General features: G+C 40.0%; 1 protein-coding gene across 2 annotated transcripts in view; it reads right to left on the bottom strand.

Annotated features, from left to right (window-relative positions):
- Positions 1-26,227, bottom strand: part of LOC126368843 ((E3-independent) E2 ubiquitin-conjugating enzyme) — a 30,969-nt gene extending 4,742 nt beyond the window's left edge. The window contains exons 1-20 of one of the 2 annotated variants that reach the window (XM_050013007.1): positions 25,901-26,227; positions 23,562-23,789; positions 22,311-22,553; positions 21,275-21,389; positions 20,030-20,161; positions 15,531-15,667; positions 14,910-15,079; positions 14,499-14,624; positions 13,933-14,134; positions 13,281-13,406; positions 12,385-12,485; positions 10,709-10,844; positions 9,288-9,374; positions 8,340-8,487; positions 7,234-7,415; positions 6,917-7,006; positions 5,902-6,111; positions 5,230-5,335; positions 4,140-4,245; positions 3,183-3,272 (exon numbers count right to left, since the gene is read on the bottom strand). In XM_050013007.1, the coding sequence (XP_049868964.1) occupies positions 3,183-3,272; positions 4,140-4,245; positions 5,230-5,335; positions 5,902-6,111; positions 6,917-7,006; positions 7,234-7,415; positions 8,340-8,487; positions 9,288-9,374; positions 10,709-10,844; positions 12,385-12,485; positions 13,281-13,406; positions 13,933-14,134; positions 14,499-14,624; positions 14,910-15,079; positions 15,531-15,667; positions 20,030-20,161; positions 21,275-21,389; positions 22,311-22,553; positions 23,562-23,789; positions 25,901-26,125 (2,960 nt within the window). In that variant the 5' untranslated portion in view covers positions 26,126-26,227. The remainder of the gene's footprint in view (positions 1-3,182; positions 3,273-4,139; positions 4,246-5,229; positions 5,336-5,901; positions 6,112-6,916; positions 7,007-7,233; positions 7,416-8,339; positions 8,488-9,287; positions 9,375-10,708; positions 10,845-12,384; positions 12,486-13,280; positions 13,407-13,932; positions 14,135-14,498; positions 14,625-14,909; positions 15,080-15,530; positions 15,668-20,029; positions 20,162-21,274; positions 21,390-22,310; positions 22,554-23,561; positions 23,790-25,900) is intronic. The other variant, XM_050013008.1, reaches the window with a different exon arrangement.
- Between the last annotated feature and the right edge of the window lie 227 nt (positions 26,228-26,454).

Here is a 26,454-nt window from a genome sequence, read left to right as displayed (position 1 = left end):
AGTGCCAAAGTTTGTATATGTTAGTGCACAGACTGTTCAGGCACGGGTCGAACATTAAAGCGTGATTTATATTGTCAGTTTGTATAATTCGTTAGTTCACAATAGGCATCCTTAGTCTACGAAGGCTCGCTGTTTCGTTATACGACAAAACGTAGGTAATTTCATTTATAAAAGCATTAGCCATGATAAAGTTACGAGTATGAGCCTCCTTCACTTGTATTAAGAAAAAATCCTTTAAATAGTACAAATATCGCACAAAGAAAAATAAGGTATAATCTGAGTTCCTGAAAAAAAATTGTGTAGTTAGTTACGTACTCGAATGCTAAATAAATTATTACCAATTTAATACACTTGAGGAGCGAGTATTGCATCTTGTAATGATCTGTATAATTAAAAAACATTTACATTTTGCGTGATTTTAAAGCTCAATATAAGTTTCCATTGCCGTAAGTAGTCAAATAACTATTGTATTCAATCTTCAACGTAAGGTATAGTCAATACAGTACCAACCATCAGGCTAGTTAATACCATGCATTTTTTAAATGTTCTATGGTAAATTATATCACTTTGTTGCGGACGTTTACGTTAAATTTTAAACATAATATCAATATATCCGATGGCACCCCTTCGCCACCCGTCTATTAGCTAACCATTACGAATAAAGAATAATATAAAATAATATACAGGGTGTTGGTGACATTGTAACGAAAACTTGGAGGGATGATTCAGACCACGATTCTGAATTGATATTAAGAAGAATTTTCCATCGCAAAATTCGTGCTTTTTGGAGTATCTACTAATTATAATCGATCCTTTGTATTAACAAATAAGTACGTAAACGCCGACAATAATGTGAAACATTCTTTGCATAGAACATTATAAACAGGGAGCATCGGTCTACTACTACCGTAGATAGAAAATGAACGCTTAAAGTGTGATGAAAAGTTTAATTTAAATAGCGATGTGTGCAAAAACTGTCCGCAGTTCGCGATTAGCCTGCCAACTGTAAACATGGAGAAGACCGAGCTAAGATAATTGCAAAAAAGCTAACAAAAAAGTAGCGTAAGAAAGACGGGTGTATCGTATTTTACCGATCATAGTATAAACATTGCATTATCGGCAGAAATACCCACTAAAATAATGATTTCAATTTTAAATACACTCTATAGTTGTATTTTTCTTACGTATAAAATCGGCAATGCTCGTGTAAAGCGGCAGCGACGCTATAGGGGACTCATGTAACCCGAACGAGTTACGAAGTACGGTCACGAGCATTTTGGTACCATGTCACATTAACTTTTTTGACAAATTGAACTGTAAGTCTCACTAAATGTCAAATATGTTAGTGCGACAGAGTCCTAAAGTACATTATATTGCTCATGACTGTACCACGCGCTAGTAGACGTTGTATGACGACGACGTACTTACCTATTTAGATAACTTTATTTAAATTTTGTAATGTACTTATGGAGATGGGCAGGACACTTAATAAAACGGGAAGGCAACAGATGGACTAAGGCTGTTACTGAATGGTGGCCAAGGGATGGTATGCGATATCGAGGCAGACCACCAGCCCGGTGGTCGGATGACATTGTGAGGTACGCCGGAAAGCAATGGATGAGACTTGCACAGGACCGGAACGGAAGGCGTGAAAAACAGGAGCCTATACCCAGCAGTGGGTGGACACAGGCTGAGTAGATAGATGTTTGTTTACTCTAATAGTATAGAGAACTGACAAAATTTAAGAACATCAGTAGCGACGCCTGATTGGAGAAGTAGGCAGTTTTTATCCTCAATGCTACAAGTTTTCCGCGTGTTTTTGTATTATGCGCTGTATCTACGGTAGTAATAGATCAATGACTGGGAACTCTGGGGAGCCTGCGTTACTTCGACAGTGTCACATAACGGGTAACGCAAGACTTACATTAAACAACGCCACAACTCTACCGTAGGAATCAAGGTCAACAACATTACAAAACTAATCTTTCGAAACAGAGAAATTAGGTTACCACTTACAGAGTCAACTAACAACGTAAAGGACAAACGAAAATCAAAATGAATAAAAGGAAATAATATGTTTAAAATTTTCAACACTACAGAACGTAACGTTGAATAAATAAACATGGACGACAAAAAACAAAATAAAAAATATTGTTACGTGCACGATAAAAAAAAATTGGTGTGTATACCTATTTTTATGTGAAAAAGAAAAAGGTCTATTAAGATATCAGCAATCAGTATAGAATACCAATAGAAAAGTTGTACAATGAAAAGAAAGTCAACTCTGCGTTAATGGTAAAGTAGGAGCTAGGACTTTTTAATACAAATTCAGTAACGTGATTAAAATTAATATTTTTTTCAACATTTTAGTCGGCATTTTAGTCATCCTGAGAGAGGAAAAAAAATATATTTTAAGTTGGTAACATCAACACTTCGCAATATAACTGTATAACGTTGTCTGGCAGTGAAAACCAAGTAAGCCTTTTTGTAAAAACGCTTTTGGAACCTTACGAGGTTTTCACCTATATACGAAACGTTTACCTTATGGAGAGTCGATCAATACAGCAAAATATTTAAGCAGACTTACACTGCAAAATATAGCTAACGTAAATTAGTCTTCGGATTCGAAGGTGAAGTATTTTGTTTAATATAAGTATTGCGAACAGACAGTAATAAGAGGCGATTGCAATACGTATTACTTCACATCAACTGCTACCGATGCCATAGCATTTACAATATGAAACACAAAATAAAACGTGTAGTAATACAGTTACGAGTGTATGTAAAAAATAATATAAATAATAATATAATGCAAATACCAATACGTACACATAGACAAGTGTTATGCGACCATATACGGGATGACGATAATGAGGAAATAAATACGTCTAAGATAAACATAAAGCATAATGCTTCTGGAAATCTGTACACATTACGGATAGACATTACGATGAACATGCAAATGTGTATGATTAAGTTTTAATTAGTCTTTGCTACTGTAATATAACTGCACAATCAAATATAACACTTCACGTCACACACTGGCTAGTAATACAAATATTTTATCCTAATCATGCTCGGTTCCTTTTCAAATCTACGGGTAAAACATGCGCGTACGGATTTCCAGAAGGCAAAAATAATAATTCGGGTTTGAGGATAAGAAAAACAAAATGGAAGCTCACACTGTAAAGTGGTAGGGTAACTTCTCTTCAGTTGCGTTTTGTTTTTTCATTAAGCTGTTTAGGAAATCGGCCAACTCTTGCGGCCTTCGCCTGCGGAAAATAAACGAAGACTTTATTTCTGTCTATTCTACTATTGCAACTGTTGAATCCAATGGCTCGGCCTGTATACATAATTCATAAATAAGGTATTGACAAATATAAACTTCTGGCCATTTTTATCGTCACACAAATACTTTTTTCAACATTTTATGATTACATTTTGTAATTCCTCTTTTTGATGGATATGAAGGCAGTTATTGACACCAAGATGTTTTTAGCAATAATAAACTATTTAATTTTAATGCAATCAAAATTGTAATAGCCCAGTTTCTCATTCGACGCACTTTCTCGAAGCTAAATATTGATAACGATCAGGGGGTCTATAAAGGCGGCAATATTGCAACTTGTCATTTGCGTATATAAAACAATAAAGAACTTTCCAGGCTACGTTCGCCAAAAATAATATAGATGGCGTTGTCGAGATTTAACGTGTTAATTACGTATTTTCTCATTATTGTGGTTGATAATTATTCAAAAATACAATGTAATGGCAGAAGCATATATAAAACATATATAATTGTTGCTTCATATTTGTATCAGTTACGTATAGAATTATGTTGCCGCCTACATTGCTTCACTTTATTGTGACCAGAATAATAATGGGTGGAAAATGTGTTGTGCCTGGCGGTAATATCATCAATTGTACCAAAAAAAGAAGATATCCTTAATCATTATCATTCCAGAAAAGACACAACTATCCCTTTTTGGCCGGCCGATTGTAACTGAAAAATCGAAGTTATGAATAACATTCATCGAATGAAAAGCTGGACGTCGACGAATACTTTAAGTGTGACTCTAGGTGGTGAAATAGAGACAATACGGTGGCAATACATGGTGTGGTATATAGTGAGGACATACCGGCTGACTTCTGCATGTGCCTTCACCAGTTGCGAGTGTATGAGAGAGCATAGCTTGTAGCACACGTTGCGTGTCGTGCCGTCCACGTCCGCTGACTCCGATGGCGCTGTGGGATTTACACCTTATTTGTAGGCTATTGGGTAGTTTCCTAGGTCAAAGATAAATTCTGATTACTAAATAAAGACAGATTTAAAGGTGGCAAAAAACCGTTTTCTTTTTTGTTTAACTTATTTATGAATTTAAATAAAGAAAAATTGTAATAATAATTGCGACATTTTGTCACGTTTTTCTATGACGTCACATGAATAACTGATTTGACTAGTTGGAAACCACCCTTTTGTAGGCTAGTTTCCAACTACTCAAACCAGTTACTTTTTACTAAACGTCAAAAAACGAAATCACAACAGAATTTGTATGAAATAGCACACTGTGACGTTGTAAAAAAACGTGATAATGTCGGACTTATTACGTTTTTCTTGATTCAATTTCATAAGCTCACGACAATATCCCAATTGGGGCAGCCAGAGGTACGTTCATCGCAAGATGAACAAAGTATCCAAATCTCACCAACATATAAATTAGTTAAATAGAAAAAAGAAAATGTTTTTCGTCAATTTCATATCTGGACAGATATCTAGAAAGATTATTTAGTAATCAGTATTTCAAAGTTTATCTTTGATCTAGGATATTACCTAATAAGAAACAAGCCGGTGGTCCCGGCTACGTTTTACGTAAAGCCTAATACACGTAAAGGCGGCATTACAAGATTTACGAAGTTTGTATGAAATCCGTTTACAAAACAATTCTGTCCCGGAAAGTTCCCGGTGACGTCTGTGTGCTGTGAAGTTAAGAAGTAGCGAGGGTATTGCCGCTATTCTCAACACATTATTGTGTAATATAAAGTGTAATAAATCAAGTCACATCATATAAGCTCCCGAATTCCAATTAGGGTAGTCAGAAGTACATCCATCGCAAGATGAACCGACAACTCACCGAGCTTTTTGTTAGACCAACGTGATAGGTGGTGACATATTACCTTTTTATGTGTCAATTGTTTCTGTCTGTATTCATTGTTCCAAGTGTTACTTACGGTTTTCGCTGCCAGCAGCTTCTTTAGCCACGCTCGAGTCTGATCCCGACGCCTGCGCGGGGTCGATGTTCAAGTGCAAGTCCTTCTTCGATACTGTGCTCTCCACCTACAATCACATTACGAGTATTACGACATTCTATTTCATGAAATATGACCATGTCGAACACATCATGAAATGATCAATTTTAAGATCTGGCCACGACATATGCCTTGTTATCACAGATCATAGAAAAAACGAATATACTCTCTCTCTCTCTCCTTAGCATTTATTATTCTCATCTGATAGTGGGGGTCTGCCTTCTTCGTACTTCTCTTCCACTTCCGCATTTAAACATTTTGTTTTGTGCATATTTCGGTGACTTATTCGGGTTCGAATCCCAGCTCGGGCAAATTTCTGATTTCGACTTTAGAGTATAAATTGATGTTTTGATCATAGATTCCCATAGGTTTCCAGGTTTTGTGCCCGTTTAATGGCAAAAGACTTGCCATCTATTACATGGAGGCTCCTAAGCTCTATAATTATACCTACTATGCCTGCCTACCTTTCCGAAATACAAGTGTGAGGCTGTATTATAGTCCGGTCCCACTGGCTATGCTCGCCGCGGCATCTCATTGTAATATGAATTTGTAAGTTGTCTGTAATGAATATAAAAATAAAAAAAATCTTGGTACCTCCATGGGCTCGACGGTGACGTTGGCGGTGATGATGGCCCGCGCGGGCTTGTCGTCGGCGTCCACGGCCATGGCGTCGGGCTCGCGGGGCTCGTGAGCCTCGTGCGGCTCTGGCTCGCTCGAGAACAAGCGAGCCAGTTGCTCGTGCACGCGACGCTCGCCCGCACGCGGCGTGGTCGCACCGCGCTCTCGGACGCGTTCTAACAGGCCCTGTGCGGGAATATACAGAATCAGAATCATTTCTCGTGGAGTAACCGCCATTCTTCTCTTCTTCCCGCCAAAACCTTCACCTCCCGATACGACACGACCTGCCTTCTCTTTTATTTGTTTCATAAATGTTATCCTAGGTCTACCCCTTCCTCTCTTCCCTTCAATTTTTCCTTCTATAATGTTTGTTATAAATGAATCGTGTCATATCAGGTGGCCAATCATATTTCCTCCCCGAATCATTTATTCAACGTAAATAGAAGCAATGTTTGGACTTATGGAAAGATTATTTTAATAATAAAAAATAATAATAAAAATTTTTATTACTCAAACAAGGTACAATTTAAACAGTTAACAGCGAGCCCTGCACTAGGGATCATCCTGTATCGCAGTGGCTCAATGAGATACAATTTTCGCTTAAAATTAATAAAATTATACATTAAATTAATAAAATTATACATTTTGTTAAGAGATCTAGTGTTATGACGTTTATTATTGTGTTGTATTAAGCTGATCGATTCTGTTCTATCTAACAATACATATTCGTAAGCAGATACTATGGAATTCAATTTCCTTCGATCCTGATATACTTATCTTGCTTCTCTTCCTCCTTTGAGGAATGATCAACTGTTTCATAAACGCACAAGGACAGTAAAGGGTCAATTCTTGATATTACATCTTACTGTTAGTTAAACGAAGTAAAATAGGTCGACTTGGGGCAACACTAATTATGCCACGCTAATATCACATTACTACTTTTTACTATTTTTCAAACTCCCTTCTAACCTATTTAAAAAAAGTTACTTACCAAAAAGTGATCCTCATGGAAGAATGAGGTGCCCATCAGGCGGTCCAAGAACCGGCAGTCCTTGTACAAATTGAGCAGCTTGCGCATTATCTGAAATTAACATTATAATAATTTAATTGGAATTCCATAAGAGATGTTGTTATGCAGGCGTTATACATAAATGTTATACACTATTGCTGTACATCCTAAAGAAAACGTTTTCTCCGACTCCGATTCATCAACCAACGGCTATAGTTCGGTGGAGAAAGCAGACTTTGTCCCGTCATTGAGCTAGATTGATCCAATCCAGGCTGTTTATGTTTATGTATAGTACACACCTCCTGGCTCTGCAGCGTGGGATGCTTGGCGAACATCTCCTCGAGGCGACGCATGGCGACGCGGCCGCGCTCGATGTGTGCGGCGACTCGCGGCTCCAGCAGCCTCGGCACGCCTGCTGTCTCGGGCGCCTCGCATGCTGCGCCCGGGCCGCTCTCACTACTGGCTGTTGCTAGCGCCGCAGCTGGAACATATGTCGATACTTGTCACAAGGTACATGAAGATCAAATGAAAAAGATGTGTATTCTCTGAGAATTACAACAAAGCAAAACGCAAGGCACAATGAGTAAACATACAAAAAATGACATTGGTGAGTTGAGGTTCCCAAACTAGGCCTAGCCTAGCTTGGGGCACCAGTGGTACTTTTGGGTAAAAGAAATAAAAAAATTTGCCCTGTGGAACAATCGAAAAGAATAATAATAAAAAATGAATACATGTATATGACTGTATGTGAGCTTGTATGTGTGGAGGCGTGAGTTAAGGTGAATTCATGTGTGAAGATTGCTCCTCGCGATAAGGCCGCCTTTGCCCACTTTTCCTGTAAACGTCTTGTAAAACACTTTATTTTACACGCTGACAAGACGCTGAGAACACTCCCGTTCTCGTCATAAAGACGGAAAGTTGTATGGGTGGTTATTCTCTAAAGCGCAAGACGAGCAATTGCAGGAATCGACCAATCACCGCGAGTTAGAGAGCCACAGAGCGCCTTCTCTATCGCACGCTGATTTAGTGGTTTCCGCACAACTCCACTCCTCGAAACCTGCCCTGAATAGACGGACGGCTTTATTATCAATTATAGTTACCGGCTATAAGCCGTAGTAGTTCGTTGGTTGGACTGATAGCTGGACTGATATGGTGTCAAAAGTTGAAGAAAAAGAACTATGATAGAGGCTTTAGAGAACTTTAGACACGTATTCATTTATAAAGAACATCATAGAAGGAAAAATTTAAGAAAAGAGAGGAAGGGGTAGACCTAGGAGAACATTTATGAAACCAATGAAAGAGAAGGTGCAGGTTCGTATCAGGAGGTGAAGGATTTGGCGGAGAGAAGAGAGGAATGGCGATTATTCCACCGACAAGAGTACAGCTCTTATAATGAGATAGTTACCGGGCTGGGCGGTGGGCGGCGTGGGCGGCGGTTGTGTGGGCGTGGGCGGCTCGTTGTCGTGGGCCGAGCTCTGCGTCTCCCACGAGTCGTCCGAGGCTGACCCCTCCGAGCCCCACAGCTCGCCGTCCTCGCTGTCGTACTCGCCCACCTGAAGTTATACACCATATTTGAAGCAGCATCACCGGTTATCGATCAATTCATCGACTTCGCGGGGTCCGTTTACCAAACTTGCAGATTTGACAAGTCTGTGCGCTGTTTACCAAAACTTACGAGCCCTGTATTACAAGATTTTTTTTTGAAAATTTCCGTGCTTCGGAAGGCACGTTAAGCCGTTGGTCCCGGCTGCATTAGCAGTCGTTAATGGCCGCGTGATGGTTTAAGGCCCGATCTCCCTATCCATCCACAGGGAAGGCCCGTGCCCCAGCAGTGGGGACGTAATGGGCTGATGATGATGAATGATATTTTGCAATTCCTCTACTTTTTTGATAAATATAATTTACACGCACTTGTGAGCAACTTGTAGCTTGTCAACGTGTAGACTTGTAAGTTTTGATAAACACAGCACTGGTCTTTTGGAGAAGCGACTTCCTGTCTGACCTTTCAACCGGACGGGGAAAACCAGTACAAAACAATCATATTACATGAGGCAACGACCGTAATATACAACTTTTTACTTCATTCATTGCTTCTTTGGTATCGCGCAACCACAGTTAGCGCTAGTATTACAACGCAATAAACGTCGGGTAAATAGATGTAGCGGTCTAGCCATAAATATTTTTCTTAAGTATTAGTGCTTAGGGTATATCTGTTTATATTATCTGTAATAACAAGGCATGTATACAAGCAGCTAACTCGCCGACGTGACTTCGAGCCTGTGGACGTAAGAAGTCCGATCTAATCCCTAGGTTATCTATCTAGCTTGTTATCAGAAGTAGATACTACTGTTACCTTGTAAAGATCCTGGGGCCAGCACATGCTGGTGTGCCCGTCCACCCACCACACCTTGACGCGTCCTGACGGGAAGTTGTCGATCACCTGAACAGAACAACAACTCTTTATTTACACACACATACGGTCACGAGCATTAATATGTATACACTTTGGTACCATGTCACATTAACTTTTATGACAAATTGAACTGTAAGTCTCACTAAATGTCAAATATGTTAGTGCGACAAAGTCCTAAAGTGGGTACATTATTATTGCTCATGACTGTACATACACTCACGCCCGTAATCTCATGGGATGGGCAGATACGAAGATTGATACGAAGTCCTAAGATGGATATGATAAATCTTAAAATACAATTGTCCATCATGTTAGAAAGCCGCTGTTTTCAAATGTGAAAACGAAAATTATATTCGCTAAAAAGATGACAATAGCAAATTGTGATTTCACATCCTACTAGTGTTACTACATGTAGTGAGATATTGAAAAGATAATTTTAGGGGGGTAAAAGGCCACATGAACAAGTGAACTAAAAACCAGCATAGCAATTTGTCATATGCGCATGTAAAAGTAAGTGCGCAATGCCAACAAATGTCAAAAAGCAACATTGCTTTTTTCGATGAATTGCTTCGATGTGGCCTTTCTAACCACTCAGATCTATCTTCAGCATGTTCACGTGGGTGAAAGCACCTGAGGGGCTCGTCAAGTAGTACTCGGTCATCACTAGTTGCATTACATGCGTGTCAAGGCGGTAAGGCCTCCATGGTCTATTGCCTACTTACACCACTCAACCTCCGGTAGAATATCTAAGCGGAATATGTATACACATCGACAGTAGAAACTTCCATTCCACCAATTATATCTATTTTGTAAAGGCCTCAGTGGTCCCTCACGATCCGGACGTCCCGGGTACAAATCCCGGTGGGGAGATATCTAGAAAATCACTTTGTGATCCCTAGTTTGGTTAGGGCATTACAGGCTGATCACCTGATTGTCCGAAAGTAAGGCGATCCGTGCTTCGGAAGGCACGTGCCTTAAGTTAAGCCGTTGGTCCCGGTTACTACTTACTGATGCAAGTCAGTAGTCGTTACATGAGCCATGTCAGGGGCCTTTGGCGGTTCAATAGTAACCCTGACACCAGGGTTGATGGGGTTGGTAATCCACCTCACAACCCACACGATAGAAAAAGAAGTTCACGTTTCGCTGCAGGATCTCCTGTGACTTATCAAGCCAATAGCAGCACGACATCTTTCGCCGTATTCTTTTTTAGATAAGGATATGGACATGGCTATATGTGTGTATGTATGTCTTTAAGCAACGTTTCCACCTGGCAACATTTGGCGCGCCAATTGTTTAATGCCAGGGTTGATGTGGTTGTTATCCACTTCACAACCTACACGATAGAAGAAGGCGGTAGGTACCTGGCCAGCGGTGCAGTTGGCGTCCTCGCCAGTGAAGTTGGCGACGCGGATGACGACGGTGCCGGGCCGGTATTGGAAGTCGGGGTGGTCCTTCAGGTCGTACACGCTCATCTCGCTCTCGTATAACATCTGTGGCCTGTGGAACATATTAGTAAATATGCATACTATACTTATGCGAATTGGGCGAAAACTAGTATGCTACATTCATGCATTCTCCATGGAGAATGCTACAACGACAAGAGCGTGACTCTTAATTAATGATGATGGCTTATGCGGTACGGCTCACTGCCTATCGCGTTGGTTTAACAGAAAGCCCGGTGAGGTGTGGGTACGTAGTTCATCTTGCGATGGATGTACCTCTGATTACTACAATTGGGATATAGTCATATTCATATACAGGGTGTTAGTGACATGGTAACGAAAACTTTGAGAGATGATCCAGGCCACGATTCTGTGTTAACATCAAGTGGAATTTGCAGTCGCAAAAGTATGGAACGGAAAATAATTTAAAATAACCTTAAACTACATGAATTTTGCGACCGAAAATTCCACTTGATATCAACTCAGAATCATGGTCTGAATCATCCCCCTCAGTATTCGTTACGATGTCACTAACAGCCTGTATACCAATTCAATGGTGCAAATTTCTGTAGACACCACCTAATTTTATTTTAAGTTATACATGTCATTTTCTTATCCGCCGAAAAGGAAAGGGACGGGTAATCGACAGCCATAAAATTTATCTAACCTTCTAAATTTGCTATAGAACTATTTTTCTTCACTTACATACAAACATATGACACAGACAGCCCACACTTGCGTTCCCACAAGTAATCCGAAGATGCAGTTACTTTTGATACGAAGTCGTATATGATGCTTTTGATACGACAGATATGATAATAACAGCCACCAACCAGCAGTGGAGCAGGATGGTGAAATAAGCTCCAGACTCCTTCCGGTTGATTGGTGGGAGAGCTATGTCCAGCAGTGGGACGTATATAGACTATTTATGATCATAATGAGATATGATAGCATGTATGGTGATATATGCTATAAGGGTGGCTTGCATGTTTAAAGACCCTTACGCAAGCCACCCTAAATGTCTCATTTGGTTGGTATCGGTCAGGTGGGTTAAAGAGGCGATTTTGTTTGCAGTGCGCACTACTTTTATATGCGCAAATGTCAAATTGCAACATTGCTTTATTAGATGAATTGCTTCGATCTGGCCTTTCTAACCCCTAGATGTCGGAAATCAACTTTTTATTATGGACTACTATCACGGAAATGTGCCATCGAATTTCCGACCTATAGAGATCAGTTTATTGCTCATTATAATGCCTTGAGTTTGGATGACAACCAGATGACTGTTCTTATAAATACTCTTCTTCTTGCGTATGGGTTGTAAGGTTGATGATGTCACCAACCCTGGTGAGGTTAACATAGTATGTACATTGTTTTAAGTTTACGCGGTTATTATCATAATTAAAGCATATAATAACGGGTTCTTACCGCGTTTAAATGGGGATAAAATCCAATCCAATCTCCAATCTCATCAGTCATCCCGTGATCATGGCACTTGCAACAGTGTCGAAATATCGGGAGTCTCATATCCCCATTTAAACGCGGTAAGAACCCGTTATTATGTGCTTTAATTAACATCATAGTATGTGACTCACACAGGGTCGTCGGCACTGGTGTAGGTGCGGAACCAGTGCACGATGGCGGTGCGGCCGTGGTGGTCCACGCGCTGCACCACGCCGTACTCCCTGTGCTTCAGCTGCAAGTTAACATTATACTGGTTAAGATGGTTGACAAGAGTAAGCTTGGGGAGCCGTGGTAGCCCAGTTGGTAGAACGCTTGCCTCTCACTTTGAGGTCGCAGGTTCGAATTTGTTTTCGAATTCATCTTTGGATCATACATTACTATCACGTGCTCAGCGGTGAAGGATAGAATCGTGAGGAAACTCACATTCCCGAGGAATGAATTTTCGGAGGTATGTGACCTAACCTGTATTGGGTTTTTCCTTCGCGAGTTGGAAGGTCAGACAGGCAGTCGCTTCTGTAAAACCGGACCTGTAATATCTTCAGGTTAGGTAAGCGGACCCTGTGAAAATCAGGATAATGCTAGGGAGATGATGATGGTTGACAAGAACATAGATTAAAGAATTATCATCTATTTTATCAAACATCAAACGAATAAAATCTCTTTCTCGTCGTTTCGATGGCATTCAGATTCTTTCAGCCCAGTATTTTGCCACCCGGACAACATTTTAGACATTATCATAAGCTCCTCCTGCGTATAGGTGTCTCATGTAACGACTACTTACTTGCATTAGTAAGCAGTAACCACAAGTAACGACCAACGGCTTAACGTGCCTTCCGAAGTACGGATCATCATACTTTCGGACAATCAGGTGATCAGCCAGGTATGTCCTAACCAAACTAGGGATCACAAAGTGATTTTTGTGGTGTCCCCACCGGGATTCGAACCCGGGACCTCCGGATCGTGAGCCCAACGCTCAACCACTGGACCACGGTCGTTTTATAATATGCGTAATACAAAGTATATCAACCTGTTGGTTCTCTTCTATGGTGGCGGCGCCGCTGACGACGAAGTCCCCTGGGAAGCATTCCTGCCCATCCAGGTGGTGGATGGGGTACAGCTGCGTCGACGGAATGCCCATCTCGATTGTACCGTCCTGTACCATACAATAAATAGGTATTTTCGTTTTAAACGGATTGGTTTAATTGGTTTTAAACCGGCCTTACATGAGCTGCCAGTTAACATTGTAGCGGTTAAGATGGTTGACAAGAGTATGGTTGGGGAGCCGTGGTAGCTCAGTTAGTAGAACGCTTGCCTCTCACTTTAGAGGTCGCAGGTTCGAATCCAGCACAGGCCTAAACCAATGATTGTCGAATTTGTTTTCGAATTCCTGTTTGGATCATAAATGATTATCACGTGCTCAACGGTGAAGGAAAACATCGTGAGGAAACCCACATTCCCGAGAAGTGCTTTTTCGGAGGTATGTGACCTAACATGAATTGGGCTTGTTTTCCCTTCGCGGGTTGGAAGGTCAGACAGGCAGTCGCTTCTGTAAAGAAACTGACAAATCTTCAGATTAGGTAAGCGGATCCTATGAAAAACGGGATAATGTTAGGGAGATGATGATGAAACCGGCCTTACATGTATAGTCATAGTAGTAGTGTAGGGTATTATGGCCGTACCTGCCAGACGACGTTGGCGCGGCTGGTGGTGTGTAGCGTCTCGACGACGACGCGGTCCCCGAGGCGCGGCGGCGGCGCGGGCGGCGCGCGGCGCACGGAGCGCTTGAGCCGCTTGCCGCGCAGCAGCCGCACGGCCAGCTGCGGGGACCGCTTGCCGCGCTGCGACGCCGCCGACGAGCAGCGGGACGACCACGTGGCGCCGCTGGACATACACAACTACGTTATTTCACGCTCGCACTCGATACTTACCTAAGATAGCTAACATTTAAAGCAATCACCTATAAATTTTCAATTACAATTACTGTGTTATCTGTTTTCCTTCCGTAACTGGTCACCTGGAAGATATTACTGTAGAGCAACAATGCCGCCAATTGTACACCTTATAAATGCGGAAGTAACTCTCTACCTGTTTACCTTCTCACGCTTAAGATTTAGATGAAATTTAGTACCTGTGGATGTAGTCTGAGACCTAAGGAAGGACATGATATAGATTGTATCCCGATAACCATACTCTACGAAAAATTCGCGAGCGGAAAGCTAGTATACAATAGTATTTGTATAGGCACCTGTCTGTGTCACTGCCATCGCTGCTGGTGTTCTCCCAGTTGTCGGAGTCGTCGTCGTTGAGCGCCGTCTCTAAAGACTTGCTGTCGCCGTTCAGCAGGGAATTCTCTTCCTTATTCGGCTCAGGGCTGCAAAACAATTTTGTTCTAAGTCAAAGCTATATTCGGAAATGAGATGTCTATCTGATATCTCATCTGATCTATCTGATATGAGGTTGGACTTAGAAAGAAACCTGGTGCATGAAAACTTGCAACTGTAAGATTTGTCTTGCTTCCAACTACTAGGTATCAAGGATATTATATTCGCGTTATTATATAGCGCAAAGGCAATGTCGTACCGATTAGGCCTCATCACTGTTCCTTATATTGAGCACAATATTCCCCTCATCTTCTGTCCTGTCTCAGGAGGCTCACCTGATCCCAGAGTCGTTTTTCTCTTCAGTGCCGGTGTCTTCTTGACTGCTGGCCATGGGCAGCGACGTATCGCCACTGGGCTCTATCTTTATGCTCGGGCAGCTGGTTTCCGCCTTCAGACCCTCGTCTAGGGATTCCAGCTTATCTTCCGCGTCTATCTCCATCTCATTCTGATGATAGGAATTAACAAGTGAGTAAACGGAACGTGTGTGTGCAGTAAGTAAATCGTGAGTTAGGCTAACACCTATTTCAAAGCTGCCCAGCAATACACAGTATATCTTCAGGACTGCAACAGGCTTCAACTTAGTGACGAGATCTTGTGTAGGACATTGCAGTCTCAATCACCTGAGTGACGGAAAAGTAAGTGTACTGCAGCGTAATTTCACTGCAGCGTAATCTCCTTGCTTCTCAAACTCTGACGTTTAATTTGACCATTTAAACATGCGTGATATTCAAAATTTCTACAGTACGTACGTAGTAGTTGCTTCCGGCGGCTGAATAATTACCCTACGACAAAATGTCTCAAGATTTAATGAGGTGAACAGAGCCACAAGTATTCAGAAGACACTTGCCGCCAACAACATCTGTAAGTGATGAAAAACATTAAAAAGTGTGACTCACATCAACAGTCTTGAGTTTGCGGTGCGCTGAGGCTCGCTTCTTGGGTCTCGAGGGCATGTGTTCAGATGAGTTAGTGTCCGACTTGGAAGCCTTCTTCACCGGTTTCGTTTGCTTGCGGAGATTCCTGTAGAATTTACCTGGAAGGGCAACCGGAATTAATTATGATTGCGACTTGAACATATTTTTTAAGTAGGTACTAGGACTATGTTCTCTTCGAAAATAGCTTCAACTCACACACATTTCTTTTCCAGAGTTCCATATCCAGACAAGCGTATTGTCAGTCCCCTTCAAAGGCATCTAAATAGTTTGTTTCAAACATGGTATTACAAAACCAGGTTTGCTCAAAACTGACATTTCACAAAACACTTCAAGGTTAGCCGCGCTGACATCATCTCACCCTCCGTTGCCAATTTGTAAAAAAATATTTTGAACTTTTAGTAAAAGATTTACTTACAGTTTTAATGATTTTTATATATGTGACAAGTGACAGTAATTATGTACGTTAGTCAGTAATTCGCTTAATTTTCAATGCTAAATTTTAAGTTCTTGCAATGTTGGCGATAAGTTCTTTCACCCTAAAGTTGCCTGGCAGAAATTGCTGTTTAGCAATAATTGATCACTATGCTCAACATCACAGTGCTTATTTTATTCGTTTGTACAATGTACTTTACTTATGGCTTTGTGCAATAAAGAATTATTGATTGATTGATTGAGTTACCAATTATTTGGTAACACTTACGTTATCAATGGCGGGTTTTCATAGGATTGAGTATACTTGGTTTTATTGTACCATGGTTTCAAATATTTTATTGCTTCAAATCTTGATCTGCTGTTGTAAGTCGTTAACCAGATTATGCCCTGTAATTTCGTCCTTTACATAACGCAAATACAGTTTGAATTACAGTTAAACCCCACAAATCACAAGCCGGGATTTACGCATTACGCGCCTTGTTAATCTGAACAAAAAAGATCCAGTATAAGTTGGCACAATGCAGTGGTTTCTGTTCCAAATAGAACGTCAGTCTGACCTCAAAGACTTGCACTTTATGAATGTGTGTTATTGTCGATATATTTATACAAGCAACACGACCCGGCTTTGTCAGATTTTTTCACGGTAGAACCCTGCTTCTAAAGGCACGTTAAGCTTTTGCTCCCGGCTGCTAGACCGTACTTAAAACACCTCATTGATTTGCGGTACAATTTATAGCATTTTAAGTTAAAAATATCGCGAATATCATTACGTAAAAATAAGTAGTAATAAGTTCATTATGGTGTATACTGTACGCTAAGTATTTGTACATGTGCAAATATTATAAAGTGGGACGAGGTGCATGAAATATGTACGGGTTGCGCGTCGAGGCGACGCACCATCGATCAAACCTGCCTGCAGCTCTGCGTATCGTCGGTCTAGATGTGACACCTCGTAAATGCAAACCGATAAAGGACATTGACCAAAGTTGTTTGGGACTTGGTCCAAATATCCACCACTAACGAAACCTACGAGGGGAGGTCAAAAAGTTCGCGGAATGGAGGGGTTGGAGGGGGTTGGTTTGCTCGTACAGGTAGCCGCTAGTTGCACACCTCATTAACAGTATATGTACCAAGTTTGAAGCAAATCGGGTCATTAACGTTTGAACTATCGACCAGCAAACAAGTGAATCGGGAAGAACTCAGCGAATATGGAGAAAATTGAACACCGCGCCGTCATTAAGTTCCTCACCAAGCAAGGAAAATCCGCTCAGACGATTTTTCAAGAGCTGTTAGCAGTTTACGCGGACTCTGCCCCTGGTAAAACCATGGTTTACAAGTGGCATAGCCTTGTCAAGCAAGGAAGAGAGTCGATTGAAGATGACCCCCGCTCCGGACGGCCCATTGAGGCCACCACACCGGAAATCATCGAAAAAGTAGAAAAACTTGTATTAGAAGATACCCGCTTGAAGAAGAAGCAGCTTGCAGCAATGGTCGGTGTATCCGAAACAAGTATTTTAAATATCCTACATCAACATCTTGGGATGACTAAGGTCAGCGCAAGATGGGTTCCAAGAATGCTCACGCCACTTCAAAAAAGCGAGCGTGTCGAGTGTTCTCGCCAGTTTTTAGAGCTCTGTGGAGAGAATAAGGAAGAAGTTATGGCCCGGATTGTTACTGGAGATGAAACCTGGGTTCACCACTATGAACCTGAGTCGAAGCAAGAGTCGATGCAGTGGCATAAAAAAGGCACACCTCCTCCAAAGAAGTTTAAGGTGTCACAATCGGCCGGAAAGATCATGGCCACTATTTTTTGGGATACAGAAGGTATTTTGCTGATTGATTATAAAGATCGTGGTGTGACTATAACGGGACATTACTACGCTTCTTTACTGGATAGATTGAAAGAGGCTATCAAGGAAAAAAGAAGAAGAAAGCTGTCAAGAGGTGTGCTCCTTTTGCACGACAACGCACCCGTCCACACGTGCCATGTTGCGACGGCTGCCATTCACCGATGCGGGTTCGAAAAATTAAACCACCCGCCTTACAGTCCAGACTTGGCCCCCAGCGATTATTATTTGTTCCCAAAAATGAAAAAGGAACTGCGTGGACGAAAATTTGGCGATGATGAAGAAGTCAAGTCTGCAATTTCGGCCTATTTTGACAGCAAAGAGAAATCTTTTTTTTATGATGGAATAAACAAATTATTTGATAGATCCGGAAAATGTGTTAAGGTTAAGGGAGAATATATTGAAAAGGAAAAATAGTTTCGTGTTTAATTTCGACCCCCTTCCCCCTCATTCCGCGAACTTTTTGACCTCCCCTCGTATCTACCGAAGAAATAGACCACTAAATAACTCAATATTTAGTGGTCTATTTTGGTACAACCCCGACTCAGTTAAAAATGTGGCTTCGGAAACTTCGGAACAATGATGTAGAAATTTTTTTCCCATGAAAAGGTATATTAAGGTATAGCCATAACTTTTTACTGACAGCATATTTTTAACTGCGTTTAGTTATTTATTACTCAATTTTTAGTGGTCTATTTTCGTACATAAGTCTAGTAGGTGGTGCACATTTGGAACAGTTTTGGTCAATCTCCTTTCTAGGAGGAAAACTGTTTTTGATAAAAAAGTATAATGTTACGAGAGGTCACGGCTAGAGGGAATTTCCAAGTCAACAACAGAAATACTGTTCGGAATTTCCCAAAAAAGATTTTGCCAATAAAATGTAAGATACGGAGGTACGTGTCACCAACTATCACGTTCGTGTAATAAAGCTTGGTATTGTAGTTCATCATGCGATGGCTGTACCTCTGACTAGACCGATTGGAATTATAGTTGTCAGCTTATATTTTATATAAGGTAAAATGTAACTAAGTGTCACATCTAGACAGACAATACGCAATGCAATGAACACATATCTCTGTATTATATTGCAACAACTAACCAATCTACAACCAGGGCACCTGTTGAACGTTTCTATAAATTACAACGTCAACAAAGATGCATTGGACGCGTTATTAATCAATACATTGCAACCTGCGCATTGCAAAATAATGGAGAAAAAAAAGTAGTTGAAACTTTTTATTACAGATTACATGATTGTACCCATTTCGCTCAAAACTTAACAAATGGGAAGTTTTGAGCGAAATTGGTACAGTTGAAATCGTAAGCGTTTGAATGTGCCATCAATTTATTTTTTCGCTTAGCCGCTAAATCGCTTGTGACTTCATTGGGTCTGCTTTTACGACTTCGGATCCGCTTGTACTACGCTTTATTTACTACTCAATTTGTTTGTTTGTTTGGTGAAGGAATAATAGTTATTGGTTATTTCTATACATGTATTTTTTAAATCACGTTTGTATTACCTAACGGGTGGTCAAAATCATGAATTATAGGCAAGTAAGAAATATAACCTTACAAGTTGATATGGGCCTGCTTCCCGAGATCGGAAAAATAATCTAAGGGGGCTTTGACTTTGCCGTCGAAAAACTGTTGTCCCCATACATCGACATAAATGTCGCGATTAGTTTACCACCTGCAAATAAGTTTGTAATTGCAAAAACATATTTTTTTGGGATTTTTTTTACCTTTGATGGGTTAGCTCTTGGCCCCAGACTAGCCCGAAGGCTTTGAAGAACAAAACAATTTACGATTTCTTTTTACTTATGTAGTAAGGACCTTCCGTCTCGCCAAATTTCATGATTCTAGGTCTATGTGAAGAACCCCTTTTTTTCTTTTTTTTTGACGTGACTTATTGTACATTTGCCGCAGATGGCATTAACTACTTGGCCGGACCGTGAAGAACCCCATAGGTTTGGATTTCCCTGCAAAATGTTTGAAAATAAGACTCCGTATCTTTGCATTGCGTCGATTTGAAGCTTGATTTTTTACAGTTTCAAGGGACCGCACACAGTTTCCGTGAAAAAGGGTCTTGACAGACGGACTACAAATGTTTTTTTTACTTTTTGAGGTTCCGAACCCTATACCTTTGGTAGTACGTTAAGATTCAACAGTGTAGGTACTTACTCTGTTGCTTCCGCCATTGCTTCTTGCTGATGAAGGTGTCGTCAGGGCCGATGGTGAGGAAGTTGCGGTCGCCGACCTGCAGGGTGCACGGCTCGAACACGTTCAGGAGCTTCAGGTTCTTTAGATCTTCACCTGGAGGGTGACATGCCAGTTATGGACTGTGGAATCTCGAAAGTATAAGGTATTCAACAGCGAACCCTGCCTGCTATTACTCACACAAATAGCAAATATGTAGGTAATTACTACGCTACGCACTATTCGTACTGCTAAGCACCTCCATATTACGTGCGAACTGTTGTTTTTTTTGTGAATGCCCTCTTCTTTTTGTTTTCTTACTTCGTATCAAAGTGGCTGCCAAAAATAGCATTTTTCTTTTGCCTTATTTACGAAATAAGTTTGTTTAAATTACTCAAGGTGTTGTTATCGTTTCACTGAGTGTCAAGTAGCCTATTACAACTCATGCACGCTCACCGTTTATATTTATATTTTGTTTACATTAAGTTAGTTTATAAGTTCTCATGAAGTGAAATGTAAATTTCTTTTGAGAATAAAGATTTCTTTAACCTGAACCCCGTGAAAAACAAGATTACGCTAGGAGATGGATGGGTTTCTTACAAAACGAAACTAAAGTTGGTTGCTATCCATGTTACACACAACACATAAAATAAGCCCACAACTATATCCCAATTGGCTTAGTCAGAGGTACGTCCATCGCAAGATGAAATAAGTATCCACACATCACCGAGCTTTCTGTTAGACCAACGTGATAGTTGGTGAGCCGTATCATCATCTCCCTAGCATTATCCCGTTTTTCACAGGGTCCGCTTACATCGTAACGAAATCTTTGAGGGGTGATCAGACCATGATTCTGAGTAGATATCAAGTAGAATGTCCTATCGGAAACATGAAATTTTTAATGTTTTTCTTAATCATTTTCAGTTCCATGCATGCAGTAACGGCCTCCGTAGGTCCAGTGGTTGAGCGTTGTGCTCACGATCCGGAGGTCCCCCGGGTTCGAATCCCAGTGGGGACAAATCACAAAAATCACTCTGTGATCCCTAGTTTGGTTAGGACATTACAGGCTGATCACCTGATTGTCCGAAAGTAAGATGATCCAATCCACCTTACAACCCACACAATAGAAGAAGTTCCATGCTTGTGCGACGGAATATTCCACTTGATATCAACTCAGGATGACCCCTCAAAGATTTCGTTACGATGTCACAAAAATGCTGTATAACATACCTTCAACGAGGAACTTGGGTTGCTGCGGCGTGCCCTGGTCGGCGGGGTGCGTGCACAGCGCGCGACACTGCCAGTGAACACTCACGTTCTCCGTGACCACCGCTTCTACTGTGAACTGACAAACCATACAACTCCCATTAGCATATTTATTTATTTATTTATTTGTACACAATAAAACAGACACAAGGAACATACAAAGAAAACAGACATTACAGTCACGAGCATTAATATGTATACACTTTGGTACCATGTCACATTAACTTTTTTGACAAATTGAACTATAAGTCTCACTAAATGTCAAATATGTTAGTGCGACAGAGTCCTAAAGTGGGTACATTATATTGCTCATGACTGTACAGGTAAGCTTATCTCTAAACAAAGAGATTTCTTCCAGTTGACCTACGTGACAAGAGAGACATTCAACAAATATTATATAGATAGACATACATACGCGTACAAATTATTTAGAAATTACTTATACTAATATAAAACAAAATAGAAACCTGAACTTAAAACACTTTTTACGAATCTTCAAAACGAGACGTTTCTATGGAATTTGTATAACGTCATTAGTAAACATGGTCCGACTTTTTGTAATTATTAGTTAAAATTCGTAAATCAATCCAAAAATATAAAAAGTAATCAATCTAAAAATAGATTACCATTTTACAATTTATTTTTGACCCAAACCCAATCATCTAGACTAGACATGAATATGAGGTAGATATGTTACCGAATGCTTGATTTTAAAAACTCAACTGCGACTTTCTTTTTTCATCAAAAAGCAAGCTATAGAATCTACATTTGGTGTTAATGACGTAATTTAATGCCCTATTTTGTATGTTTCATTATTCAAGTAATTACTAGGAATATGTATCTGGCAGAGGTCATGCATACATTATATACATCTTTATTATGACTTGTTATAAAGTTTAGGTTTGGCAAAAAATATACTTATAGAGGGTGTATCAAACGGCAGAGAAGTATTCTAATTTAATTACAAAGATCAAGTTACGTTAATCAAGATGAACCTTACCTTATGATCATGCATCTTATGTTTCCTCGCTGACTTCATTTCCTTGGTCAGGTGGAGCCAGTTGGCGTTGTCCAGGGACCCTAACGGGCCGTACACCACTTGTCCTGGGTAGAATTCTGACGAAGAGTAGGGTGTGGAGCGACGGCGCCGCATGGAGTAATCTTCTAGCGGGCAGCTGTCGAGGTCTGGATACTCGAGTCTTGACCCGTCGGCGGAGACTAGACGCAGCTTGCTGTGCACCGCCTGAGAAAAAATATCTCGTCTTAATACATACATACGATAACATCACGCCTATTTCCGGTCTAGGTAGGCAGAGACCACGGAATTCCATTTCTTACGAACCTGACACAACACTTTCGCTTTGTTCACTCTCATAAAAGACCTCGAAGTCTTTGTCTTAATATTGACCAATATTACAATGGAAAATGATTGTCGCATGCGTCGCGAACACCATTTCCAGTAATTTGAGATAACGACGCGAAATATTTATCACTAACATATTAGTCTTTTAGATGATATAAATAAAAAAGATAGTGCGTAGAAGGGACTTACCTTTGACTGCTAATTAAACTAAGAAAGGAGACTCGTTATAGATGTACTATGTCGTCATATCAGGTCCTAACACATACTAAATTGGAAGGACATAAGAAAAAGTAAAAAATATTTATTTATCAAATAAAGTAAAATTAACACAAGTTACGATCTACTCTGAACCGGTTGATGAATCTGGAGGAAGCAAGAGAAGTGTGTCAGGATCGAAGCAAATGGAATTCTATAGTCTCTGCTTACCCCGGTGGGAAATAGCGTAAGTTTATGTATGTATGTGTGTAACACAAGTTAATAGCGGGCCCTACACTAGGAATTCCCCTGTATCGCAGTAGCCCTATGATAAAACATTTTTTTGCATAAAGATTAAGAATACAAAGTCCGGTCTAAGAGTACTCAGGTATTTAAGAGAAAAAAAAATCATGTAAGTAGCTACCTTTTTTATCCATCTAAAGCATAAAGCTAAAAAAGACGCGCAATATTAAAGAAATCTGTTATTCGAGCAAGTAGTCAAGAGGATTTAATTAAAGACGAAAAATGTCTTACCTCGGAAGAGCCGAGCCAGAAGTCCAGGCAGGTCGCTTGGTGCGGACGACTTGCCGCACCGCAGTCTAGTCGTAACAATGTCCCAACTTGGCCATTATCACTTATCAACAGATAGATTGTGGTCAATCGCGAATACTTTAAATAACGAAAGAGTCATACCTTGGAAGTCCCGACCCAGGAATCCAGGCAGACGGCGAGATCGGGCGTGAACTCCTCAAGCGGTTGCAGACGCTCGCTAGCGACATTGGGGATGACGTGCTTGGTGCCGACGACTTGCAGCGCCGCAGTCATGACAATGTCTCTACAGTAGCCGCGCTGCGTGTCCTTGCCGGCAATCAGGCGGCGAACCACGTCGCCCGGCATCAGCGAACGGTCCGCCAAGCCGACCTGCAACATTTCGTTTTACTTCTTAAAATTGTGTGTGTATAAGGCACAGGTTTCTCGCCATCCATTACGACGAGGTCTACAGTGTTCAAGTGCTTACTAACAGCCGGCTTACAAACAACATGCATGGTTCTCCCTTTTCTTAAGCTCTGCAGTTGAGAATACTGTTTTAAAGATAAATATCTATAAACTGCAAAGTGATAAGTTTAGCAGACTGATAAACTGTCAGATATCCCTGTAAGTACATACGAAAGAAACTCTAATACTTGTTTATACACATGGATTATACCTAAATGCTTATCTCAAGAGCAGCTGGAGTATATATTTTTACAAGAATCACGAAACGCGCATTATATCTCTACACGTACCTGTGCAGGCCCACAGTTCTTAATAAACATTGAAGTAGGTACATACCTATAATGACCAGAAACTATACAATAAATATTGTACTTAATCAAGACTGAAAACAAGCAGGAATTATTAAAGGATAATTACAAGGAAATTAGTCTATTGTAGAAAAGAAAAACAATATATCCATTCCGTAGTTTCTTATAAGCATGTAGACAGGCTACAAATGGCACTTTATAAATAAAAGACACGCTCGATCGCGGCAGCGTCGATACGCGACAATGACTCTATTGATCTACACTTCAATGCAAGTTTTTATGTGCAACATAATAAATGCCGATTTTAATAGCCAGTAGATGTGACTGTAATCTTCAATGTGACAAGTGAAAGAGTAGAAAACTAGATGGATGTGTCAATTTTAGTGAAAGATTGTAAATTTGAGACATTTAATTAGAAAAAAGAATTGTTATCAAGAATATAAGACACTTTTGTGTTGAAAACGTACCAACAAATAGATAGAATCAATAGATAAATTTTCATTTACATAAAAAAATCGATCATAAAAACTACATTGAGCACAGTCCTTTTTAAATACCAACCCCACTGGTATTTAACTATTATCGCAGGAAATCACAGGCTTATGATGTGTAAAAAGTTTTTTTTTAGTTTTTTTTTGTTGTGACAGATTGCTTATGGCAGCAGAAACATATAAACTGAATTCATTATGTTATACTTCTGGACACAAGCATGTACTCCACCTTTGCCACTCCCCTGTTATGTGGTTAAACAAACAAGAATACAAAAAGAAAAACATCTTTAATTATTTAAACTGAGTGCAATAAAAGTAGCAGCCCTATATGATGTCCGTTTTGATTTTTGTCTCGCTGATCAAGCTTCATATTAATTAACAACTTAAAAAAGCAAATCTTTGCAGGTACCTACTTTATTGTGTTCATCAAGTTTCATATTAGTTTATAACTATATTGACAGAATGAATTGAACTTTATTAAGTCAAGACAGTCATCACAGCGTGCCGCTAATTTACATTGCAGTTTTATAATAAAACTCCAGCTATATATAATATAATATAATAAAATATTTTATCTAATTAAAAATACTACTGTCAATATTAGGGACTCTTTTGGTTCACAAAAAGCTCAAGAAATTTTTATTATTTGTTTACATTCTTATTAAGCACATGCGAGTAAAGTAACTCCTTACTTTTACTTAGAATTTTAGAGTCTTAAGCATTATGACGGAGTATGCTTTATTATTCCCCCAATAGAAAAGGGTATGAGCTTATGCCTACTAGGAGAATATTCCTTTGTATCATAAAGGCTCACGCATCTACTAAAAATAATTTGAATTGCAGTTATTCACATTTTTTATTATTATGCCGCATGCGGCACCAGGTTTTCATATTATAGTTAATGTTATAAAAGGGAATTTTATAAAACTACCAGGATAAAAGGAATTCTCTCAAAATCGTGTTTCAATGAAGTTAACTTTATCTACTATTGCACATTTTTCTCATGTGGGTAATAAATAAGATCCACATTAAACCAGCTTTCTTGTAAGTTTACCCTCAGCTCTGCCACATGGCTCAACCAATCATTCAAGAAAAGTTTTAATTGACCTGATTGAGAATTAGGGTTGTTGCACCCTCTACAAAGAACCCCAATGGTTGTTTTTCGATTATCATGTAACAAAGCTGTAGTAACGAACAATATAGTGAAAACTTCGAGGCGAGGCTAGTGTGTACTTACAGATTTCTCGGATATTACTCGTTCAGTGCCGGAAGGGTGCCAGACAACACGAATTTCGCCTTTCTGAATGGGTGTTTCAATGTCGCTCTCTTGATCGCTTGAGTTGGCTTCATAGTTTTCGAGCACAAGACCGAAGACCACTTGCCCGCGATTGTTGATTTTATACACTTCATCTTCGTAAAAGTACTGAAAGTCAGTCGGCGAACCTGGATTTTGCCCCGCCATATTGACGGGAATTATCTAAAGACACAAATAATTTTGTTTTTACGTGATTATGTTCTTTCTGACAGCTGATTGTAATGTGTGGCGCATGCGTCAAATAAATTATGCAACGGAAACGCCATCTTGCGGCTAATCAAAAACACTATGCGTTTGGTTTTACGGTATATCTATACAAGAAACGTATTGGCTTTGTTATTCAAAAAATTATAAAAATGAAAAGCAAAATTATTTTTTAGTTATATATTTGTCGAAATAAAAGCTAATAAATAATAATATAAAATTAGATGTCTCATTACTTTTTTGGAGTAGTTCTAGTTTTATGAAATATAAAT

This window comes from Pectinophora gossypiella, chromosome 8 (assembly GCF_024362695.1).
Source record: "Pectinophora gossypiella chromosome 8, ilPecGoss1.1, whole genome shotgun sequence".
NCBI classification, from domain to species: Eukaryota; Metazoa; Arthropoda; class Insecta; order Lepidoptera; family Gelechiidae; genus Pectinophora; species Pectinophora gossypiella.
The sequence above is the reverse complement of the archived record's forward strand: the minus strand, read 5'-3'. Positions and strand labels throughout refer to the sequence as shown.